Source organism: Cervus canadensis, chromosome 9 (genome assembly GCF_019320065.1).
Source record: "Cervus canadensis isolate Bull #8, Minnesota chromosome 9, ASM1932006v1, whole genome shotgun sequence".
In the NCBI taxonomy this organism is placed as follows: Eukaryota; Metazoa; Chordata; class Mammalia; order Artiodactyla; family Cervidae; genus Cervus; species Cervus canadensis.
The window spans coordinates 83,657,588-83,682,655 of NC_057394.1; the positions used below are offsets into that span (position 1 = coordinate 83,657,588).

Consider the following 25,068-nt stretch of genomic DNA (forward strand, 5'->3'; position numbering starts at 1 on the left):
AGAACTCCGGATGGTGGAGAGTGACGCTGCAGAGGTTCGGCTCCCCCCAGGTCACACCCTCTCCGTCCTCCCATCTTCCCGTGACAAGGTCTCATGGCTGCTGGAAGAGACAAGTATTCATTCTCCTCGGTGCAGGTGATGGGGTGTCTTGAAACCTTGGTCAAAAGCTTGGAAACAAGCTTGGGAGTTGCCTTATGGCTGCATGAAGAGGACCAACAGGAAGCAACCATCTTTACACTCCTCAGCGTGGACCAAGTGCCTGGTGAGCATGGGATGATTCCACTCACTGTGCTGTCCTGGCCCCCAGCACAGACCCCATCCTGTCTGAGGGGCACTGGCTGGCCCACCCTGCCCCGGCTCCCCAGGACTCCACCTCAGGCCCCTCCAAGCTTGGCCTCAGGGGGCAGTCTGGACAAACGTGCACACCTCTGCACACCACATTCCTCCGGCTCATCGTCGTCCACCGGCAACCTTCTGCTTGGCTGTTCAGAAGCTCTGTCACAGCCGCCGGACCACACACGCTCGCCCACTGCAAACGCTCCACTACTCTTGCCCAGGGACATGAGTATTCATGTGTCATCTCGCCCGACGTGGGTGAGGGCCACAACTAATCCACCTTTGTGTCCCTCAGCAGGCAGAAAAAGACCTGTTTTTATTTTGGGTAATTCAACAGAATATGAATACTTCAACCATCTCAACAGGTAAGTAAAAAAAATCTTTTATTATTATAGTCAGATTAAAATGGACTAATTACGTTTTATGCCCACATTATAAAATCAGTCTTTAGCACTTTACTTAAGCAATACTTACTGTCATTTTGGTTCGGGACGTCTGACAACCCTGATCTAAAAACAAACAAATTTAAAATAAGACAAATATCACTTTCTTCAGGATTTTCTAAATCCGTATTTCTCATTAATTTTTATGGATTTTTTTGAAATAGTCACTGATGGAAATATTTCATATTCTTCTGAGAGCTGAAATACAGAGCTAAGTAGTGGAATTAACTCTTTCCCCTTTTCGTCCCATTAGAAAGTATATACTGCTTTGGGAGCAATACTATTTTCTTAGATTTAACTCTTAAATAAGTCACATCTTCTAAAGGGTTCTTGCTGTTTGTCCTATCGACCCTGGAGTACGTACAATTTGCTGAAAAAGGTTTTCATTTAAATTGCAAGTGAACAGGCAGACAAATTTTTTTTAATTGGAAGGTAACTGCTTTACAATGTTGCGTTGGTTTCTACCATACATTAGCCATAAGTGTATACATACATGCCCTCTCTCCTGAACCTCCTGCCCACCCACCCCCATGCCTCTAGGTTGTTACAGAGAAGCTGGATGGACTCCTTGTGCTATACAGCAACTTCCTACTAGCTGTCTATCTTACACACGGTCACGTTTTCAATGCTATTCTCGCAATTTGTCACACCCTCTCCCTCCTACGCTGTGTGCAGAGTCTGTTCTCTGTGTCTACATCTCTATTCCTGCCCTGCAAACAGGTTCACCAGTACCTTATTTACTGATCCCATATATGAGTATTATTATACGGTATTTGTTTTTCTCTGACTTACTTGACTCTGTATAACAGGTTCTAGGTTCATCTACTTCCCTAGAACTGACTCAAATGCATTTCTTTTTATGGATGAGTAATATTCTATTACATATATGTACCAAAACTTCATTATCTATTCAAGGCAGATGAAATTTTTTTTAAACAATTTTTGTTATAATTCTGTTTAGATTCTCTCTACCCCAACTAGACTCTATTTTTATCAACTACCATTAAATTTTTAAGAGTAAAAAAACAAAATGCAAAACGTCACTGCAGGCACTTCCACCTGGAGAAACCACAGAAACTGATGTTAAACTAACCCTGAAATCAACTGTTCATTACCACCACCCTGAATCCAGGTCTGCTCAGCGGGCTTTTCAGGTCACTACCTGAAGGGACCCTTACCATAGTGTAAGTTCTCGGGTCCCCGCTGGGTCGTCATGTTGGGCTCACTCTGCTGGCAGTAGAAGCGTAACAGGCAGTGCTGGTCACAGAAGTGCTTCATCTCACCACGCCACTGCACCCTCTCCCGAAGGGCTCCTTGAGACTTACAGCAGTCACACCTGGCAGCCTTAATGAAGCAAGGAAGGGGTCAGTATCTCCCAGGAGGTTTACAAAGCCAGACATGTTTTACAAGACATGAGTTTTATAAGAGTTCTAGCATTTCAGTGATTATTGCCAAATGTGACAAAACAATGTCTAATAAAGAAAAAATAAAACTGTACTATAAATCATAAGAGTAAAATCCACAAAAATTGTAAAAGTAGTAGTTTAGCTAATTGTCAAAATCCCTTTCTACACTTACCAGAAGTCAAAGACCAGCATTACAAAGATAGGATAACCAAAACAAGTGCACAATGGTGGACCAGGCTGGTCCAGTGAGATTTAACATTATGAGATAACCGAGAGCCACACTGATACACAGGTCCAAGTCGCCCACAGTCACACTACACTGGAAATCTCTGATTAGTGAATAGACTTACCAGCATCAACTGACTCGTAACAGACCAATTTATACAACAGTACAGGCCACAGTAATTTTGAAGCCAGCACTTATGCTAAGAAAAATAATGATGTTATTTTGAAGTGTTTTGTTTCAACAGTTTAATAAATCTGAAGGGCTTTCATAAATACAGTTTTAACACCTAGAACTTCAACTTTTTGTTTTAAAACACTCAATGTTTAATTAATTAAAAGCCAATTAAATTTTAAGACCACAAATTTGAACTACATCTAGGAGAACAATCAGTCCTAACTAGTCTACAACTTAATATGCAAAATAAAACCAACTAGAATTCATACATAAACAAGTTGTACTTTTGACGGTCAATCAATTAACCTAGGGACAGAATTTTTAGATTCCATTCTGCCTAGATTTTGCCCATTTTCACTGTTTCTTAATACCCTGATCAATGAGGAGACCAAAGGTATAAATAATTAATTTTAAAGATAGTAATTTTCATAATTTAGTTCTTATCTAATTATAGTAGAAATAAACTACTGTAATTTAAGAAATTACCCTTTAGTTTAGCCATCAACTTAGAAGTTGTGACAAAGCAATAAATGCCAAGTACTTGGCAGTGGGTAACAGCCCCAAGGGAGCTCCCTTCACTATTCTGAGTCAGCCTTTCCCTGCCTCCATGGGAGTCTCACACATAAACATGACAAATTCTAGCTGGCACATGAACAAAGCACTGTGTGGGTAAACAGGTCTTATATAACAAACATACCCCAAGTTAGAATATGGGTTCTTTATTTCTCCAGGTCTGGTATTTCTCCTGCTGAATAAATGTTAAGTGAATGAAGATGTACAGTATAAGTTATGACTATTAAGTGATGCCAATATCACATCTCTCGTCCAAAAATTTGTGAGCTTAAACGTTATACTACTGGTAATATTACAAGGTAACCTCAGTAACATTAGCACTATCAACGAAGTCTCGGTTTACTTGATAATGAAAAAGTCCCTACATAAAACTCTCACCAGCAGAGATTGTTCTTTAACCACTGACATGCTCCAGGTTTCCAGGGTTTTTCCCCTTTATGCTTTATACTCAAAGAAAAGCCAAAGCACCAGCTATATGTCAAGAACACAGCAAAAGTGAAGATAAGGACCTGAAACAAGGGCCCAACTGCCCCCTCCACTCACAGGGCAGTGAGTGACTTTCTAGGGCCCAATGCTGAAGTAAATGCAGGGTCAAAGCAGATACAAATCCGAATGAAGGCTCTCTGTAGGGCACCCCATTACAAAGACAATGAAAAATCCAAGTGAGTTACTATGGCCAACCAGAAACAGAAATTCTAACAGATGTGAAATGCAGTAAGATGGTTCTCAATAACACCTAAAACCCACATTAATTTGCACTTGCACACAAAGTACTTGCACGTGAAGTACTGACTTCTTACACACAGTAGTGTTTCCAGTTACACAGTAATTCCATAGGCCGAGTGCCAACAACCAAGCACATTCCACCCAAAGAATCTGAACAATAAACTCACTTCACTATTTTATAATTACAGACACTTGGAATTTTGTCCTAACAACACCTTAAGCTCCCTTTTTCCAGAAAATTCAAAACAAATTTAAAACATTTCTACCCCACTTCCCCCCCAAAATGAGCAAGATTAATGCTAATTTTCAAAAGGAAACAAAATATTTATGTATTTTTTTAAGGATAAAGGATAATAACAGAACTCAATACCAATTTGAAGTTTAATACCAAAATCACAATTTTAGAGATTATGAGCCTCTTGCTTAGGGCTGTTTCTCCCTTACTCAGCCACTCAAACAAACTCCTGGTAAACTGTGTGGAACCCGGGTCAATAGAAAACCTCGTGAAAGACCATTCCCTACCAACACCAACACCACTGTCTCCCACTCATGAGACGGAACTCTTAGGAAAGCTTAACATGTCTACAGCGTAAGAATTAAGTATGACAAGTTTCTGCTTTAACAAATGCATTATCATTCACTTCGTGGTTTTCCTGTCACTGTAGAAATTCGAGGATTGTATATTACTTTTAGGGGAAAAAAATGTTACCGTTTCAAGCAATTTAAATAACAGGCAGAAACTAAATTCTTAATTCAAAAATGTTAATCCCCCCTCGCAACTAATCCAGGAGGCCCCTCTTCAGTAACCTTTAATCCCACCTCTCAGCTAATCTAGGAGCTCCTCTTCAGTAAGCCAGGGAAGGCCACTGGACAGACACTACACTGACAAAGCCCGTGACCTGTTGTGGACAGTTTGGGTGGATGTACCCACATCCTTAAAACCTTCACCCTCTTGTTCCCTGCTTCACCAATCACACCTGATTTTCTAAGGGGGAACCATGAACGGAATGGAAACTGAGGATTTTATAGTCAGTTATTTTAAAAAAGAATGCAAAAATAAAAGACTGGGCACTGGGTACTATGCAAAGCATTAAAGTGTTAAGAATTCGTCAGTTATACCCAAAAGCACATTAAAAGCAAGAATATTAGGTACTTCCTTTCTAAATCTAATGTCAAAAAATGAATAATTTTTAAAATCAATATTTCTAGCAGTTTATAGACAAAAAAGAAAAGCATAGAAGCCCAAAATATTCTTCATTCAGTCATCCTTTCATAATTAAGGCTTATTAAAATCTAAGTATTAATCTGACTACAGCTCAAAGTCCCACTACTCACCCATTTGGACATTTGCTAAAGAATTTAACACTGTCACCCTTCCCTACTGGTTTTTAAAACAAATCAAAACCAGTACTAAAAATCTGTAATTTTTAGAAAGTTTCAGAAAAGCTCCTTAGTTCTATTAAACAGAGTACTAGGAAAGCATTCTTGGGACACCATGGGACTTTTGAGTTATCTTCGCTGTATATCAAACACCTACCTACCATTTTATTACAATACTAAATCCTTTTTCTCCAAAAAATGTAAAACTTACAGGAATGAAAAGAACTATCCTCCCACCTGGTTTCACATTATGCCTGGAAACATTAACTTTGAGGAAAAGTAAAACCTATTTCCTTCTGAAGAGTTATCTGGGAGAAAAAGAAACATTAATTTTACTCTCAGCATTTCCTGGTTGCATGATTTCAATGGTCTTTGTATCATAATTTAGATGAGACAGTACTTAATTAACCTCTATGTTAAATCCAAAAGCAAACCACTAGAGAAACCTGAACAGATTATTCAAAATGTCTTGTCTAGCTAAACAAACATGGGCAGAAAAATTTTTGTAATAGAATCAAATACTTAAATAAACAAAAATGTAAAGCCATTTATACTCTAGGTGGTCTCCCAAACTGAAGAAGAAAGATGAGAAAAGGTGGAAACTTGGTGTGTGTGCTCTGCCGGGCTACCTGCTCTCGTTAGTAAACATTCCCTAATGAGGCACTTTTTATGGATTATTGGTCACATTGTTTAATTAACTAAAATCTAAAATTTTGAGTTCTTAAATTTAAAAAGTGGCAAGGAAGAAGGTTCAGGAAAATGTTATTTGGTTGGGACTCAATTTAACACATTTTCAAGATGACCACATGACAGTAAGTAACAGTGAATAAAGTGGACTCATGGTAAGTGCAGAAAACATAAGATGGCTGAGGGAAAACTCACAGGCAGCGACTCTGAATCAGTACCGGCTGCCTCCACAGGGGCACAATGATCCATCAGGAGGGGCAACAGTCTCCTCATTTTGTAGGTTGTAATCCTACTGATTACATTAAAATCATCACTGCTGCATGCCTCACATTTTCTAACAAGTACCGTTACTCCTCCTCAATTAGGACAGTTTATAATAATGCTATGTCATATATTATACAAAGATATGCTGGGTTTAAAATAAAGCAAGGAATAATTAAAATGTGTTTAATGTATAGAATACTGACATTAAACATAACTGTCACTAATTAATTTTTCAACTTTCTGAAATGTACTGCCTCACTGAAATTTCATTATTGAGAACATAAAAACATGAGCTACAATCATCCTTTAAATAGACGACATCTAGAATAACTTGGTCTTTTACCAAAGAATACTTCTTTGCTTCCCCAAAAAGAAAAAAGGAAACCAAAGGATTTCTACATTTTAATTATAAATAAGATAAAAGAGAACAGAAAGAATCAAATCAAAGAAAGAAACCACAGAGAAATACAGTTCATGTGCTGTGAACAGAAAGCAATATCCTCTAAGATATTTTTTAAAATCGAAGCTTTGAATTCACAATTACACAATTCAGCAGAAATCTGTATAATAAAATGACAGGGAAATCCTTAGTACCACATGGTAACAACTTCTGTCTCAAATAATAAAACAGATGATGGAAAAGGTGACAGTAAGACTAAAATGGAGTTTCCACATTTGTGCCACTGAACACCTTCACTATTTTCAAATGATCCAAAACAGATTTTTAAAACCTCTACATGATGTAAGAAAAGGTGTATTTGTGTGTGCTAAACTGAAACTGAGCATTTAAAGTCACTGAAGTAACATCTTCTGAGTGACGTCTCATCTGCAACAAGGTGCTGCTTCAGACAGAAAGGCATGTGTGTTCAAGTGAGTTAGTACTTGTCCTGTGTGTTTCTAAAATCTGAACCTTAATTCTAAAGCTTAAAATAGTCAGAAACAACAGTAAAACAGTGAACTAACTTTAAAACTGCAACAAAATCTTTGCCTATGACAACTTGTAAAGTATCACTTTTCTCTTTCTATTTAACAGATGCTTGTTACTATGTCAAGCTGTATATTCAAGACCTACACTGAGAATTCCTACAATTTTCTTAAGTAGTGTCACTTTACCACTAGTAGCTTTCATTAAGAGACTAAATTACTGTACATGTTTCAACCATTTTATTGTTGGTTTCTTTAGCAGCATTTCACAAATCTGAGGTTACAATGACATCTGGCTTTAAGTGCTTTAGAACTGTATTCATAGCAAAGCTTTAGCACTAACATGGTTTTCATCAGGTAATAAAAGTTCTTATTTGACTAAATAAACCCCAAATTTATACTCATTTTCTTACTGAAAAAAAAAATCAAAGCTATGGACCAAAAGGGGCTTCTCTTCTACTTTTTTAAAAGTAGATATTTCTAAGACACTTACATATGTATTCACAATTTCAAGGTAAATGTTTCTAGTCTCTATTCATCCATAGCGTCCTTTCCATTTGAAATTCTTCAAAGATCCACAATTAAAGGGGGAGGGAGGAGGGAGAGAATAATATTTTAAAACACATCCTGAGTATCTAAAACAATAACCTGCCAATATTCATAATTGATAAAGAAGTCATCAAAAATATTTCTATTTAGTGAACTATTGACACACGAACTTTAGATAAATACTCCATGTTGTTAAACAGCCCGACTGCAAACAAAGACACACCCTGCTGAGGGAGTGATGCCTCAAGGCTGGAGTGAGGCCGGCAGGGGTACTTGCCTTGTAGTACCAGTCCTGGAAGCGACGGCAGCACTCCTCGCTGCAGAAGTCCCGCACCACGCCGTCCAGCTCCCTTGTCGCCCCCTTCTTACACAGCTGAGAGCAGTAATTGCAAGTCACACACCTCAGTCCTAAACGCCTTGCAAAGTCCTGTTTGTACAACAGTTTGCAGCCTGAAAAATATAAGGTTTTAATATTAAAACAAAAACTGATTTTTAAGGTAAGAAAGAGTTGACATGTCAAATAGATCACTGGCTTTAGAAAGTGTTTATAAATTCACACATAAAGTCCTCTTTCTCTCCTGATCAAAACTGTGAAATCTACTGTGATCAACACCAGCCTGTGAACAGTGGAACAGAGCGTGGAATGTTAGATTTAGAATATCATGCAGGTTCAAATAATGTAGTAAGGCTTTCAAATCTGGTAATGACTCAGAACTGTTATACCTGCTCTGTGCAAATATAATCCTGCTTGAGTGTTATCAACACAGCACAAATGGGCATTTAGAGAACTGAAACATGGAGACTGTTGAGAGGCACTGAGCAGACATTCAGCTAAATAGGCATTTTAGCTCAAGTCTCTAACCTTACAAGTGGTCTGTCACCCTAAAGGACCTTCAGGGAAGTAAAACTGGTTTAATGACTTGCCCAAAAGAGCAGTGTTACTCTATTCTTTTATTAAAACACTTCCTTTACCTACTATATAAATACATTATTTTAACTTACATTTAAATCTTATTTACTCCCTGTATCTTTATAAGGATTAAATAATCTTCACACTTCTACTCATGATGTGCACGTAAGAATGAACTTCTGCTGTTGTATCTACGAAATCCTACCCACTCTTTAATAAGGATGGCAGCTGTTTCCTATGTAATTTACTAGGCCATTATTTATGAACCATCCTTATGACTTCTTTTCTATTACTGTGAATAATATTTTAAAACATGTTTAATATTTTACCTTTATTAGCTTTATCTTTCTAACTAGCTTTTGATGGTAGTACCAGGTATTACATGTTTTGTTATTTCTGACAGGTTCCAGCAGAGAACTAGGTGTAGTTAAGAGAAAGCACAAAATATATTATTAAACAGAAAAAAATACACATCCCTTTTAACCTTTTATTGCCCAAAGTTATAAGTTCCTCTAACTGAAAATTATGTTCTTCAATGTCAATTACCTATTTGTTGCTACTTGTCCCTCATTTCCATAAAATCCACATAATCCAAACGGTACAAGACCATTAATGTATGTGCTAGCCCTTGACAAGGACATGTTCCAACTTGTGAATCACTGATACTGCCACTGCACAAAAATTCAGGTAGAAGAACTAAATTAACTTAGCCATTCTTTTCAATGAAGCATATGTCACTTTTCATTAAGCTACAATCTTCACAGTAATCGTGACTGCTCTCCTCCACGGGGCTGGACCCACATGTGCAGGAATGCCTGCTGTAGGCAGTGCCGCCTGGAGTCATGGTCTCGTGTGCTGAAGATGCCTCATGATGGACTGAGAGTCTTCTGATACTGCTGTCATTCTCTACTGCATTTAGGATCTCCCAACCTTGCTCTCACCTCTAACCAGCAGAAGATATCTATAGAAAAAGAGGATCCAGGAAGAAGGGGGGGAAAAAAAAACTGGGAAATAATAGATGAGGACAGCAGGTAGGAAAGCAGAGTCCAGTGCCTGGGGCCAAAGAATCGAAAGGGAGAGCCACAAATAATAAATAAAGAGTCCAAAGCCCATAGCTACAATCCTGATTCCTACCTCTGGAGAATCAGAATGAGAAATGGAGTTCATCTCTATAACCTGCCGCCTGGCACCAGAGCAGCAAAAACTATACATGAAAGAGGATTCCCGGATGTACTGTAACCAGGGCCAGCATCTCCCTGGCCTCCCAGACTGAAAACCTGGAGGTCTTTTCTGGCTGTGGTGATGCCCGCATTGATACAGGGAGTACCTCTGCAGACCAGCAGTCAACTGGGCAGGGAATGGAGCCAGTGGACAGAAACTAATCCACCTGGAAAATCAACTTTCAGATCACTATTTGCCTGTTTAGAAACGACCTGTTGTGGCAATACTTTTCTTTTTTTCACCCTCAAAACTTCCTTGTAATGGAAAAACATGTTATCAAATTCTTAGAGATCAAATACTGTGAGGCCCAGAGATCGATCGATCTATCTATCTATCCTATTAGTGACAGTAGAAAAGCAAATAATTTTTTTGTTCAGCTATACTAAAATTGTACCGCTACTCTAAACATATGTAGTGATAGAGTTCAAAAATACTTTGGCAAAAAATTAACATTAAATATTAATGAAAGTTATGAACAACACTGTATATACACTTGCCTTCACTACAGAAAGGTCTCTTAACGCCAGAGAAATTTACTGTTTCATGAAGAGTCTTCTCCTCTTGACAGTATTCGCAATATGTAACTATGCAATGCAGCTTCTTATAGTCATCTGAACAAGTTTTGCTGCAGAATTGATGAACTTTGTTCTAAATGCACAATGGGAACCTTGGTAAGTATATGACAACCACCTCAATAACAAGTTTAAGAAATAAACAAGCCACTTTTACAGAAACAAAGTTAAATCATTACCTACTTAATGTTACAATCCTTAGTGATACATTTCCTATAATAGGCCACAGACACCTAATTTAACTAATTCACTGCTGTGTTTAGACATAGCTCCACAAAATACCATTAACTACCCTAAAATTACTCAGTGAAAGAATAAAAGTGTAAGTATCACTAAGAAAAGGTGGCAGTCCAGTGTTGCTAACAAAACTGGAGAAATGGGAACACAAAGGAAGGTACAACATGGGTAAGCTACAAAAAGATAAGAACTAGGACAATAATATGATTTTCACTCAAAAAGAAGTATTCTTTGTGGAGTACAGTCAAGAAGGCTCAGTCGCATTCCTGCCACAGCATTAACAGTAACAGTGGCCCCTACTAGGGGCTACTGCACAATGTGTGCCCAGTCTGAGCTGGTTCCCTTGAGTGGAGCAGGTTAATAATTAACGAAGTTGTGTCTCCTGTCCCCAAACCAACCAGAGCCAGAGTGACTTCGCAAGTAGCCAGCTGAGCAGGGGTAAGTTAACATGTCCAGGACAGCAGCCTTCCCTCTCTTACTACAGAGCACAGAGACGAGGTCCAGACCATTTGCCTGACACTCACAGCACTATCCGAAGACCAAGGGGACAAAGGCCAAGGTTTTGGAAACAACCCCAGGAGTGAGACGAGCTGCCCCACAGGGGACAAGCCCTCCCAGAAGCCTCACTGTCAACCGTGGGACAAGAAGCAAGAGGCCTGCGGGACAGGCTCACTCAGCCTCGTGTAAAGACCCACAGCTGGGAACACAGAGTGGGCAGCACCAGCCTGGGGCTGCTGTGGGGACCTTGCTCACCTGGGTCGCCAGGCCCAGTGTGTGCAGGGCCCTCGGTTCCTGTGTGAGCTGTGTCATGCACCCTCCCCTCCTCCTTTGGCACCCCTTCACTCCCTCCTACGGGCCTAATGTCCTTCCTGCTGTGATTTAAAGAGGGGAACAGTCACTGAAGACCATCACTGGTGCAGATAATAGTCTCAAAGAATGACCAGTTTAAATGCTCTTAAGACAGCACCAAACAAAATGGCAAAACAAAAAAAAATTTAGGGGCTAAATAATGCAACCTCAGATTTCCAAAGTACTTCAGAAATCACATGGTCCCGTTCTGGGGACCATCTTCTGCCTTAGACTAAGACACCGGGGACGAGCCAAGAGCCACTAGTTAGGTTTGGCTCAAGGGCAGTGGCTGTTGGCACTACATCTTATGACCATCTTATCACACACTCCATGCCCTCGAAAACATGAAAGAATGACTGCAGGTGAACAAAGCTCAAGAAGCTGCATCTAGCCAGGGCCACCCTGTCCCTCCCTCTCTGCCTCCCTCCATCCACTCCTTACAGTCCCTTTCCAAAACAAACGTTAATGCTCAGAGTTTCTACTTTGGCGAAAAGATATGGCAAGGTAAATTAATACACTGGTGAAGACAAGGGTGGTTAAGAAAGGGAAAAAAAAATTCCTATTAGGATTCTTTGATAAAACACAACTATAAAATGCTACATGACAACATAAACCTAAGGCAGTATAAGATCCTACAGTTCACAGACAATGCTTATAAATACAGGGTGGGGAGAGAGGTGGGAACAGCAACACTCCACACAGAAGACACTGTAGGTATGTGGCCAAGCAAAGACTCCTTACACTACCATGAACACAACGTGGAGTATGCTGAAGTCGTGTGCTCTTTGACTTAAAAAGAAACAGGTCCTTTCCTGGTGCTATTCCCACATTAAAAAAAAAAAAAGCAAATAATCCAATCTTCACTAAATCTGAAAAACGAATCCTTATTCACTAAGAAATAGTTGCTCAAATGAAAATGCCATGATTACTATACTAGACTTTCACTGTAGCAGAAAATAGCATGCATAATGAAACACGACTTGCCTCCCATTCCAAGATTTCTGGCTTTGAACAGAAAGAATTTTTGCAATAGTTGCACTTCAATTGAATATCACTTGGTGCTACAAACTGGCCGTTGGGAGACGACTGCATGCTGAGAGCCTAAAACAGAGCACAAGACACACCACGTCTGAGGCGGTTTTACAAGTTTCATTTGTGACAACCATCGAGTATCAACTACATCCAGAAAATAATACACATCTTTAAGTTATCTCCTCAACATATAAAATGACATTTTTGAATTTTGTCTAAAAATACTAGTATACTGTTTAGTTTGATGAAACTGAATTTCATTTTTTACCACACAATTTCTATTAAAGATGAAAAAGAAAAAAATATAAAGTTCAACTGTGATTTTTTTCTTTAAGAAAATATAAACAAATAATAAATAGTAAGGTTACTCCACCAAGTCCTGAACCAGTAACGAAACACAGAAGAACCAATTCCTAACTCTGCCTGTAACAGCTGATACTGCAATCATTTTCATTCCAAGTGCATCCGTGAAAATAGTCTTTTCATAATTTTTCTCAATTGATGCTTTTTACATGCAATGTTGGGGAGGAAAAGATTTGTAGAAGGGAACAACAGAGGACGGGATGGTTCGTTGGTATCACTGACTCAATGGACATGAGTTTCAGCAAACTCTGTGAGATGGTGAAGGACAGGGAAGCCTAGAGTACTGCAGTCCATAGGGTCACAAAAGAGTTGGACATGACTGAGTGACTGAACAACGAATGGAAAACCAGGAATTTTAGTTTCATTACACTTTAAAAAAGTTAAAAGGATTTACAGGTTGAAGTGAGATAAGCAAACATGAGTTTGCTCATGTCTTTAAGATTTTCTACAGTTTGTTGTGATCCACAGCCAAAGGTTTTAGCATAGTCAATGAAGCAGAAGTAAAATTTTTTTTTTAACTCCCTTCTTTTTCTATGATCTAGTGGATGTTGGCAATTTGATCTCTGGTTCCTCTGCCTTTTCTAAATCCAGCTTGAACATCTGGAAGTTCACGGTTCACATACTGTTGAAGCTTGGCTTAGAGAATTTTGAGCATTACTTTGGTAGCATGTGAGATGAGCTCAACTGTGAGGTAGTTTGAACATCCTTTGGAATTGCCTTTCTTTGAGATTGATATGAAAATTTACCCCTTCCAGTCCTGTGGTCACTGCTGAGTTTTCCAGATTTGCTGGCATACTGAGTGCAGCACTTGAACAGCATCATATTTTAGGATTTGAAATAGCTCACCTGGAATTCCATCACCTCCACTAGCTTTGTTCACAGTGCCACTTCCTAAGGCCTACTTGACTTCAAACTCCGGGATGTCTGACTCGAGGTGAGTTACACATCATGGTTATCCGGGTCATTAAGACCTTTTTTATATAGTTCTTCTGTGTATCCTTGCCAACTCTTCTTAATCTCTTTTGCTTCTGTTAGGTCTTTAATGTTCCTGTCATTTATTGTGCCCGTCTTTGCATGGAATATTCCCTTGATGTCACCAATTTTCTTGGAGAGATTCTAGTCTTTCCCATTCTATTGTTTTCCTCTATTTCTTTGCATGTTCACTTAAGAAGGCCTTCTAATTTTTCCTTGCTATTCTTTGGAACTCGAGTTCAGAAGGGTATACCTTTCTCTTCTCTTCTTTCATCAGCTATTTGTAAGGCCTCCTCAGACAACTTTACCTTCTTACATTTATTTTTCTTTTGGATGTACACTGCCTGCCTATACAATGTTACAAACCTCCATCCATAGTTCTTCAGGCACTCCATCAGATCTAATCCCTTTAGTCTATTTGTCACTTAAACTATATAATCATAAGGGATTTAATTTAGGTCGTACCTGAACGGTCTAGTGGTTTTCCCTACTTTCTTCAATCTGAGCCTGAATTTTGCAATAAGGAGCTCATGATCTGAGCTCAAGATCTGAGTCAGCTCCAGATCTTGTTTTTGCTGATTGTACAGAGTTTCTCTATCCTAAGCGGCAACGAATATTATCAATCTAATTTCGGTATTGATCATCTGGTGATGTTCATGTATACAGGCATCACTTGGGTTTTTTGGAAAAGGGGTGTCTGCTATGATCAGCATGTTCTCTTGACAAAACTCTTATTAGCCTTTGTTTTGTACTCCAAGGCCAAACTTGAGTGTTATTCCAGGTACCTCTTCACGTCCTACTTTTTCATCCACTTAGCACAAAATAGAACCCCCTTAAGAGTCAGATGCTACTCAAGCCCTCCATTAAGAACACACTGCACAGCAGGCACTGAGCACAATGACACTGCATGAAAATGAATCAAGAAAAATCTCACTGAAAAACAGAGCCAAAAAGCCTGGTCGGCTCACCCCACAGACCCCAGCAGGAGGGAGACTGTCTCCACGGCCAGAAACAACTCAGATTCTCACCAGCCTCCAGGAAACTTGGGCTCAAAACCACTCCCAAGGCAACCCTAACCCTCCTTTGTTCTCCAGACTTGTCTGTGGCGCCTCCTGGTTGGCTATTCCCAAATGAACTCGATTTTGCTGGTAGACCACTTACCCTTTTAAAGATTGATAACTAAAATATATTTTCCTTCAAGATCAGTATCACAAATAACAGTTAAGAAGCCCATTTGAGTAACCACACTAAGTAGATCACTGGTAAAGTCACACCTGCTGTAGCTCCAGAATCTCCACCCTCCAATCTGACTGTCAACAAAACCATGTAAAACTTAGCATGTTAAATGCAGATGAAGTATGTCACACTGTTCATTTTCTACCTATATTTTATCAGAAGCATTAAGCAAAATAAAGAACAAACCTGGAATTTAGCCACACAACTGGAATTGCAAAAGTTATACAACTTTCCATCAGGCATTGTGGCTTGATACTGAGGTAAAGAGTTCCGCTTACAAAAATGGCAAATAATTCCCAAACCTAAGAGAGAAAAAGTATATATCAGATTTTTTATGAAATAGCCAAGGTTTTTCCTAAAAATTTTAACTGACCTCTCAGACTCATCTACTAATGAAACTTTCTATATACTATTATTTTATTAATTTCTGAGATTAGTTGCACCTTAAAAAAATCCTGTCATAAAAGAGTCTGATACCATGTCTCCACAACATACACAGATACATGAAACAATCTCAGTTTTAGATAATGTTTAAATGGAAAAACAATTTTAGCTAAGAACACAGACATGGACAGAACTCCACCAATAATTTAAAAACTAAATGATCAAAACCATTAAAAATTTTTTACATTAACAAAGTTTAATGTGATGATAAAAATAAACCATTTATGTGGTTTAAAATGAGCATAAAAAGAGGAGAAATAGTTAAGAAATTATTAATGTTATTAAAATTCTTAAACTTTCCAAATACCTGAAACTTACTTTGTGATTTTGCATATTTTGTCTTATGACTATTCATGCAAGCCGTTGAACAATATGGCTCCATATACCCATTAGGACCTATACACTGAGTCATATCAAAAAATCTGCATTGTGTTCGGCAACCAGTACAAGTGGTCAGTTTTCCATATTTCTAAAATTTGAAACATAAAAAGAAAATTAAGAATTTAACTAGAAAAGTATTTTTCATTATACTTTTTCTCTCCGTAAAACAATCCTATTCACCTCTAATCAGGCTTAAGCTAAGTCTCCTTCAAAAATAGTGGTTTTCCCTATTAAGTTAAACCAAATCATTACACGTAAGTAAACAGAAACTGAAAATCTAAGGCAAACTGTTTATCTGTTCACCATGATGACACACTTCCTTATCTTATGGTAGAAGAAATTAATGAATCCTAATAATCAAACAACTATAGTCCTTCAAAGGAATAATTTGAAGATGTTAAATACTTTTTCCATTGAGCTGCTGCTGTTTCAAGTACTCTGACACTTCCCTTAAAACTGATTTACCACGCTTCTACTGCATTTAAAACCTCATTCAACCAACATAAAACATAGAAATATTTACATTTTTTAATTAAAAAAAACTTCATTCAAAATTATTTTTGGTTATTAAAGTTAATAAATAAGTCAATAGGTAATAATAAAGTCAATTGTGCCAAACATGAATACTGCCAACCCTGTGTAGTTGAGAAAACAAGGAGAGAGTGAAGGAGGGAAGGCACAGGAGGCCCACTCTGGAATCTACTGGACAAAAGCAGCATCACTGCACAGTCTCCAACAACACACCCAGAGGAACTGGTATGTCTGTGTATACAAGAATCACCTTGACATAAAATAAAACTAAAGGTAAATCTTTAAGTGCAACTTTCATTTGATGTTTTTTTCTGAGTGGTAACAGAACTATCATAATCAGTTACATCAAATGTCACATTTCATGACACAAAAGTAATCATCTCTTCAGTCCTCTGCATTTGCAGACACAAGCTCATCACATGGCAGGGACTTGAGCATCCATCCTTCCACATGATGTTTAGACTGTCTCCCTTATCTTCACACCCAACACCACGCAGTACAATACAATGATATAAGAAGGCCTCAGGACATTCATGGACAAATGAATAAGAGATGTCAGGGGAAAATGACAATCAGGCCAGAAATAACAGAAAATGACCAAACTGCATGAATAAATTTCATACATGCCACAGGAATTGAGAAAACAAAATAATAAACTGAAGGTAAAAACATCAGGCAAAAACAACACTGATAAAAGAGAAAAACTTCCTCAGCATATAATAAATGGAAAAGTTATGAGAAAACAGCTAGTTACATTCCAGGAATGCATGTCATATTCATACTGGTTCCTTATTTACTCAAACAACACCTAAAGGAAGCCATAAACTTCTCAAAGTGGAAACCAACTCATCTCCTTATTCTATCTCTGAAAGTCTCAAAAAAAAAAACCTGGAAAAACTTACCAACAGCAAAAGAATGCTAACATGGAAAAAAATAAGAATAACTGCAAACCTGTTAAGTCTAATTATGATTCTCCCAAGGTTACAGGACAATAGAGGAAAAGGCTGGGTTTTTGTTTGGAATGAGATATGTTTTCCTGGAGCCCAATAATTTAAATTTTATATTGGAAGAAAAAAAATCAGTAAGACAAGGAAAAAAGAAAAGAATGTTTAAAATCTGGCACCACAGCACATAAAAGGACTACTAAAAATACCAGACACCTGCCATTGTGTCACAGATCTACACAGAGAAAAGCAAAGTGGCTCCCAGCAGTGGACATGAGACCTCCACAAGGCAGCTCCTAGAAAGAACTGTCTTGTTGCCAACATAACCTAGGCCCAATAATCCACTCTAACCTGCACTACATGTTTTAACTTATTACAAATATCCTTCAAGTTGACAATGAGTTCACTGTCAGAATGGCTAAGTATCAATAATTAGTAACTTTTAAGACATACCAATAAAAAGTAGACCAATTAACTTGGGTTAACAAGAAGCTAAGCAACTGGTCCCCACTAAGAAATAGTTTTGTATGAAGACACTGAGACAGAATCATCAATACTGAGAACACTTTAACAGCCACCTTTACATTTGCCACTACTTCAACCCTGAAAGGGCCCACCTAACGGGAGAGTATTAGTAAAAAAGACATACACTGCCATGCCGCGTCTTCTCTGCTTCCTGTGTAAACAATCAACATAATAATATTTAAACTTCATGCTTCTATAAATATGCACTGAGTGGTTTAAGGAACAAAATTAAGTGAAACAAATTCACAATTATTACATTTCCCATTCAAGCATGGGGGAAATCTACTTATAAATTCAGTAAAAAAAAAAAAAAAAGTACAAGGTAGATCTGATTGAAACAGCACTGGTGTAAAAGGTAAAAATAACGGGGTGTTTGTGGCAAATGGACTCATTTCCAGTCTACTCATTGAAAAAAAGTGCCTTATTAACCAACTCCACATGAATATAAAAATCCATCACATGATTCCAAAACTTTCCCCTATTTTTTCCTTTACTGTATAAGCAAAATATCTCATTTATTACATTGTTAACCAAGGGAGTGGACAGCAGTGGTAGGTGCTCAAAGCAATAAAAGTTGGATGGACTTGTAACTGAGAATCTAACCCAGGAAATGGGCATGTGTGTGGCTGCACAAAACCAACTCCTGGCCACGTCCAGAAACAACTGAAAGCTAACTTGTGTCCACAACACTGCATGGAGAAACATACCCCTTTGAATTCATTAACATCCAACCGACCAACACGTAGCTTTGTTTTTCATTCCAATTAGAGGCAATAAACCACATTAGTTAGCAGAACATGTGACTTTGCCAAAAATAAAAATTCCCAACTTTTTATCTATACTGGCAGGTGTATCAATGTATCACAGATGTCAACCTCAAAAAACACTGTAGTTATTAAACACTATACCTTACTACTTAATGCATTAATACCATGCACATAAATCACATTTCATTGAATACTTTTATAACTATATTTTGAATAACTGGTCCTATTTGTAATCATAGATATTTTACTTATGCATCTAACAGCATTCTGAGAATCCATCTAACCATGTTACCAAAGGAGTCCAAAGCATAAGAATAGTGAAGAACTAAATCTGTGGAGAGGCAGTGGTAAACTGTCAACAATGACATGATATTATACTAATTTCTATACTAAGTGATGATTAAGAGATAAATTCAAGCAAACCTTGTAGTTTATGCATTCAAAAAAACCCCTGAAATTCTTCCTTCATGTTGCAAGATGTTTGTGCAGAAAAATAAAAGATCTAAAAAATTTACACACCATCATGTTTGACTTTTCTTCACTATTGTATAGTTTACAAGTTTTCTTTCAATATATATACTAGTTTTGCAATTTTTAGAATTTTTCTAATTGATAACAGATGCTAAAAATAGTGAAAAGTTTGCTGAGCAACATGGTATTTACATAGTATAAAATACAACCCCTCAAAATAACTTATATATGGAGGGAAAAACAGCAACTGCCCTGGAGAAATAGGATAACGCCCCCTTGACCGAGTGAGCCAAGCCAATGCACAAGAGCGGACAGCAGACATCACGTGCCTGCTGGTCTGATGCTGCACAAGGATGTGTACTGCTGCCGAGGTATTCGTGCCCACCATGCACCACTTCAGTGTGATCCTGAGAAAACAGCAGACAAACTTAACTCAAGGGCAGTTCACCACCTGTCCTGCAGTTCTCAGAAATATCAAGGTCACAAAAGACCTTGGGACCAGACAGACCAGGGACCAATTCAGAAGTCCCTTATATACAATGGTATAGTATGCACATCTCCTTCAATTATTTATAATAACTAAAACAATGTAAATGCTATGTAAACAGCTGGCAGTGTGCAGCAAATTTAACTTGTGATTTTCTGAAGCTCCTGGAATTTTCTGCCACACCCCCACCCCCAACACATTTTCAGTCAATTGAATCCATTAGATGCAGAACCTGTGGATATAAAGGGCCACTGTATAACTCTCTAAAACATAGAAATTTTATATAAAAAGGACATATGAAATGAGTAGGCAAAGCTATTAAAAGGGCTACTATGATAAATATGCTGATATACTCAAGAAACTCATGGAGGAACAACATGAACATAATGAGGCCAGAAATAAAGGACATAAAAAAGACCTAGACAGAACCTATAGAGATGACACAAAAGCCAAGCCAAAAACTACACCACACAGAACTAACAGTTGGTTAGAAAAGATGAGTAAAACCAGTAAAACCAAACATAACAACAGAAAGTCTCTACAAGGAAGCAAGAAGGAAAACAAGATTTTAAAAAAACCTAAATAAATAATGAGCCACTGCGACCAGGGGAAGGAACAGGAAGTCTAGCACACCTGGAACTAGAGTCTCAGAAGAGAGGGAGAAACTGAAAAAAAGGTTTCTTTAAATAATGGCTTATGACCCAGGATTAGATTATATAAATTTTTTTTCCAATTTGTTATAACAGACATTAATGAACAAATTTTGAATAAGGTCTATATACATGAATCAAACAGCAGTATTAGATTAATTAAAAATGTCTTATTTTGACTGCTGTACTACAATTTTAATTACTGTTAATTGTATACACTTATTATTCAAATGCGAATTTACTAATGCAGCTTAACAAATATAGATTTGGAAACAGTTTTTGAAAGAAAGGGGTTTTTCCCCCCTCTTTCAGGTAGGTCCAAGAAAAGGACTTTAATATTCTACATTTAAAAATAATAATAATATTCTACATTTAAATGCTCACTGTGGTCAAGGACTATGAGTTAAAAATCTATATCTTAAACTAATTTTTAATAACATAAATACCTAAAAGCAATAGAATACACCATACACCACAAGAAAACACATAATATTTAGTGAAATGAAAGTTTGTCTGAAGAGATAAAGAAAACGATCATCATCATAACAGATTTTAAGTTCAGAAATGTTAACATGCTTCCAAACGGACATGATTCTCACACACACAATAAGGCAGTAGCAGCATGTGTCATATAGAGGCCGTGGCCAGGCCACACTCCCACTTACCTCAGGCTGTGTGAGGAAAGAGTCCGGTGTGTGATCTCGAACCTCCTTCAGGAAGCCTGGATGGCTACCTACCTAAAAGAAGATTTTAAAACGCTTTATTTTCTTTTATTGAAGGATAAATGCTTTACAGAATTTTGCTGTTTTCTGTCAAACCTCAACATGAATCAGCCATAGGTATACAAACATCCCCTCCCTTTTGAATCTCCCTCCCAATCCCAGCCCTCTAGGTTGATACAGAGCCCCTGTTTGAGTTTCCTGAGCCATACAGCAAATTCCTATTGGCTATATATTTTACATATGGTAATGTAAGTTTCCATGTTACTCTTTCCATACATCTCACCATCTCCTTCCTTCCCCATGTCCATAAGTCTGTTCTCTATGTCTTGTTTCTCCAAGGCTGCCCTGCAAATAAATTCTTCAGAACCATTTTCCTAGATTCCGTATATGTGTGTTAGAATATGATATTTATCTTTCTTTCTGACTCACTTCACTCTGTCTAAAAGGTTCTAGGTCCATATAAAAAGATATAAAGAAAGGCTCCCAGACTGAAAGGTCAACAAGCAACCTGTAAAAGCTGATTCTTAATTACCTATTTTGTGACTTAAAACAACCTCATCGAACTTTACAAATGACTGTCTGCTCTATCCTAGTGCCAATGACCAGCTTACAGATTAATTATCACATAACTTTAATGATCCTATAGAAAAGTAAGGCTCAGATGGTGGTCAGTATTTTTAACTAAAGTATGTACATTATTTTAGACATGATGCTACTTGCACACTTAGTAGACTAAGTCTCACTTTAATATTCGTTCTGTTGCCTGCCATGCGGGAGATCTGGGTTCGATCCCTGGGTTGGGAAAACCCCCTGGAGAATACCCATTCCAGTATTCTGGCCTGAAGAATTCCATCGACTATATAGTCCCTGGGGTCGCAAAGAATCGGACACTAGTGAGCGATTTTTAGTCAGTCAATCAATCAATCTACTGCAGTGCTCTGGAACTGAACCCAAATCATCTCTGAGCTGTGGCTGTGCCAGGTTATTCACCATCGCTTATCTGTAGCAGCAAAACAATGGAGATAATGCGATACCATCCACAGCAAAGTAATCAAATAAACAACAGTCAGCCCGGTGTTGTCTTGTATACTGGTGACCACTGGCTCTTGGGAGGTGAAAGGAAGCACCATAATCCATCCACACGGCACCAGCAAAAAATGAACATGAAGTCGGGGAGGGAGACATGGATGCCCTCCGTTACGTACAATATTGCCACCATACAAATATAGTCATGGAAATAACTTCAAGAGCACAGATAACATTAAAATGTAGTAAAATAATTGGGAATTTCTAAGTTTTAAGTATTTATTTTCTTTGTTTTCAATACTCTGTGTCTCCCTCCACCCCAAATACATTATCTTTAAGCCTTTACTCCCAATGAGACTTTATCTGGAGTAGGGGCTTTAGGGAGGCAGTCAAGACTAAATCAAGTCCTACAGGACACTCTGTCTCCTAAGCACAGAGGAAAGACCACATGAGGACACAGAGAGAAGGCTCCCTACAAGTCTGGCAGAGTGGCCTCACCAGAAATCACCCTGGAAGGGCACCTTGACCTTTAAGTCTCCAGAACTGTGAGAAAGAAAATTCTCGGCTGTCTGAACCCCTCAGTATTTTGTTATGGCAGTCCTAGCAGACTAATACAAATGGAATTTATAAGTTTCTCAAACTTAATTTTTAACAATGGCTTAATAACCAGCTCACAAAATACCTAAAAACTAAGCCGTGAAAAGAAGAAGAATAAGGAATATATTGACAGGGGATGCGTCCAACATACAAATGTACAGTAAAGCACATACAGTATGCTCCCTTTTGTACAGGAGAAAAAGAGAAACTAAGAACAAATTATTTCCTTAATTTTTCAGAAAAAACAGAAAAGAAAATACTATTAAAAATTGTTATGTGTAAAGAATAAGTAGGAACCAACAGAAAAAAGAAATGGGGGCCAACTTCTGACTTTTGAAATCATTAAAAAATAAACTAAATCAAAAACATCTTAAATTTCAAATTAACATTACAGATGAAATAAGATAATCATTCCTAAGCATTAACAATCTGAAAAATCATATTTGTGACCCCTCTCTACCACCCAAAAAATATTCAAAACAAGAATCACTTTGGTAAGCATTTACCTATGGTAAAATCACAACCTTATGTCCAACTATCTATCTACATATATTCCCACATTTATCTGAGATAAGGTTATCTCTAAAATGTTAAGACAATAATGGAACTAAATGAGATCCCAAGATAAATCTGGTTACTAAATGCTGTTAAGAGTAAAACTATTACAGCAATTTAAAAACACACTCAAACCAGTGGTGAATTACCTGCTTGTATTCACTGACACAACTCTGGCAGCAAAACCTCTTCTGCTGACCATCAACAACCAGGACATTGTTTCCAGCTCCTTTGCTGGGCAGGTACTCGCCGCACTGCTCACAGCAGTTCATTATAAGGCCATTAGCCATCCTGTATCTGTTAAAGCAATGGTCACTGCACAGCTTATGAGTCATGTTTTTAAAGCTAACTTCATGGCGAATCTAAAAGAAAAACAACAAGCAAAATTTTAAAACACAAATACACAACATGTAGCTTAAGTCACAAGGTGCTCCAACAGAAAGAAAATGCCTATATTTTTCTATGTAAGGCTTGTTTAGGAAAAGGGCAAAACAAAGTCCATTTCATTATTATTCTAAACTTTTTTTTAATAAACACACGGAATACACGTATGGCAGGAGGCTGGGAGGACCACCAGGATCATAATACAAGCTTCTCTAGAGGTCTCTATAAGTGACAGGAAACAACCCAGTCTGGGTAGTATTAGTATAATACTTCTAAAACAGATCGGAAATCTTTAGCTAAATCCAAACGGAAATATAAATAAAGTAGATTGCTATACAGAATAGGGAGAACAATTATAAATAACTCAAATAAGAATGGATACACAGATTTCTTTTTATCTCATCAAATGCCAAAACCATAATATATTTTTAATGAAATACTCAGAAATATCTCCACCACTTATTTCACTGCTTAGGCAAGATTGTTTGCTGCCTCTTGTTTGAAGGTTAGCACCATTTAAACACTATGGTTTTGTCAGTGAGTGCTCCCAACTTCAAGGAAAAAGTCAACTGATGCTATATTTCAATTTTTTCATAACTGCATAAAGGGACAGTTATAAGACAGATTTCATACACCCTCACTTTTAAGGAAACACACACTGATGATATATCATTAACAGTTAAAGTCAAAAACATTCCTATTAATCAGAACTAAGTGATAAAGCACAGAAATACAAACCTCTGTTAGTTTACCACAAATTGTACATCTTGATTTATTCAGAGCTCCTTTAGTAGGATTCTGTTTGTCTTCATAGAGAGACAGACAAGATGTGCTACAGAACTCCTGGAAGGATTCACTCGAGTCCACTTGAGCAACAATGGTTCCTTTCATTGTAGTTATATCTCTGAAAAGCAGCAAAGTCAAGCTCTACTTAAAAATAAATACAAAAAAAGTAAGTGACATTTTTAATTTCCATAAATTGGAACCATTTTTAGATTCATTAAATCACCTTTACTATGTAAAAACTCTTGGTTCATAAAAATATGATGAACACAGAAGCTTGAGAAGCAGTACTATTAAACCCCAGCCACCACTCAATTCATCTTCAAGCTCCTTAACAAGGTTTTCAGACACTGGAAACACTTTAAAAAAAATTTTTGTTATAAACGTGGAGTTTAATGTCAAGGCCTAATTTACTGAGGGATAAATTATGATACCAATGCAATTTTCCTCTCCAGGTAAGCAGAAAGCATGAGGTATCTAGGTCACAGGAATACAACATCCTTTTAGAGAGCAAAAGTAAATTTAAATACATCCCATAACCCAGAATAATCCCACTGACCATTCTGTACAGCTCTCAACTACAATTAAAAATGTTAAGAAACAACCACATTGATGACTTTCGAAATTTTCCTTTAATTCTGAATTTCCAGGTCTTACACTATTGTATGCAAGTCTATTACTGTAAAGCAACCAAAAAATGTATAACAATTGCACCAATATT

General features: G+C 37.6%; 1 protein-coding gene across 5 annotated transcripts in view; it reads right to left on the reverse strand.

Annotated features, from left to right (window-relative positions):
* Nucleotides 1-25,068, reverse strand: part of ZMYM2 (zinc finger MYM-type containing 2) — a 61,564-nt gene that overhangs the window by 12,497 nt on the left and 23,999 nt on the right. For all 5 annotated transcript variants that reach the window (XM_043477650.1, XM_043477648.1, XM_043477649.1 and 2 more), the window contains 10 exons: nucleotides 24,303-24,468; nucleotides 23,330-23,542; nucleotides 20,946-21,017; nucleotides 15,843-15,993; nucleotides 15,267-15,382; nucleotides 12,462-12,578; nucleotides 10,317-10,467; nucleotides 7,966-8,138; nucleotides 1,958-2,123; nucleotides 811-845 (listed from right to left, as the gene is read on the reverse strand). In XM_043477650.1, coding sequence (XP_043333585.1) covers nucleotides 811-845; nucleotides 1,958-2,123; nucleotides 7,966-8,138; nucleotides 10,317-10,467; nucleotides 12,462-12,578; nucleotides 15,267-15,382; nucleotides 15,843-15,993; nucleotides 20,946-21,017; nucleotides 23,330-23,542; nucleotides 24,303-24,468 — 1,360 coding nt within the window. The remainder of the gene's footprint in view (nucleotides 1-810; nucleotides 846-1,957; nucleotides 2,124-7,965; nucleotides 8,139-10,316; nucleotides 10,468-12,461; nucleotides 12,579-15,266; nucleotides 15,383-15,842; nucleotides 15,994-20,945; nucleotides 21,018-23,329; nucleotides 23,543-24,302; nucleotides 24,469-25,068) is intronic.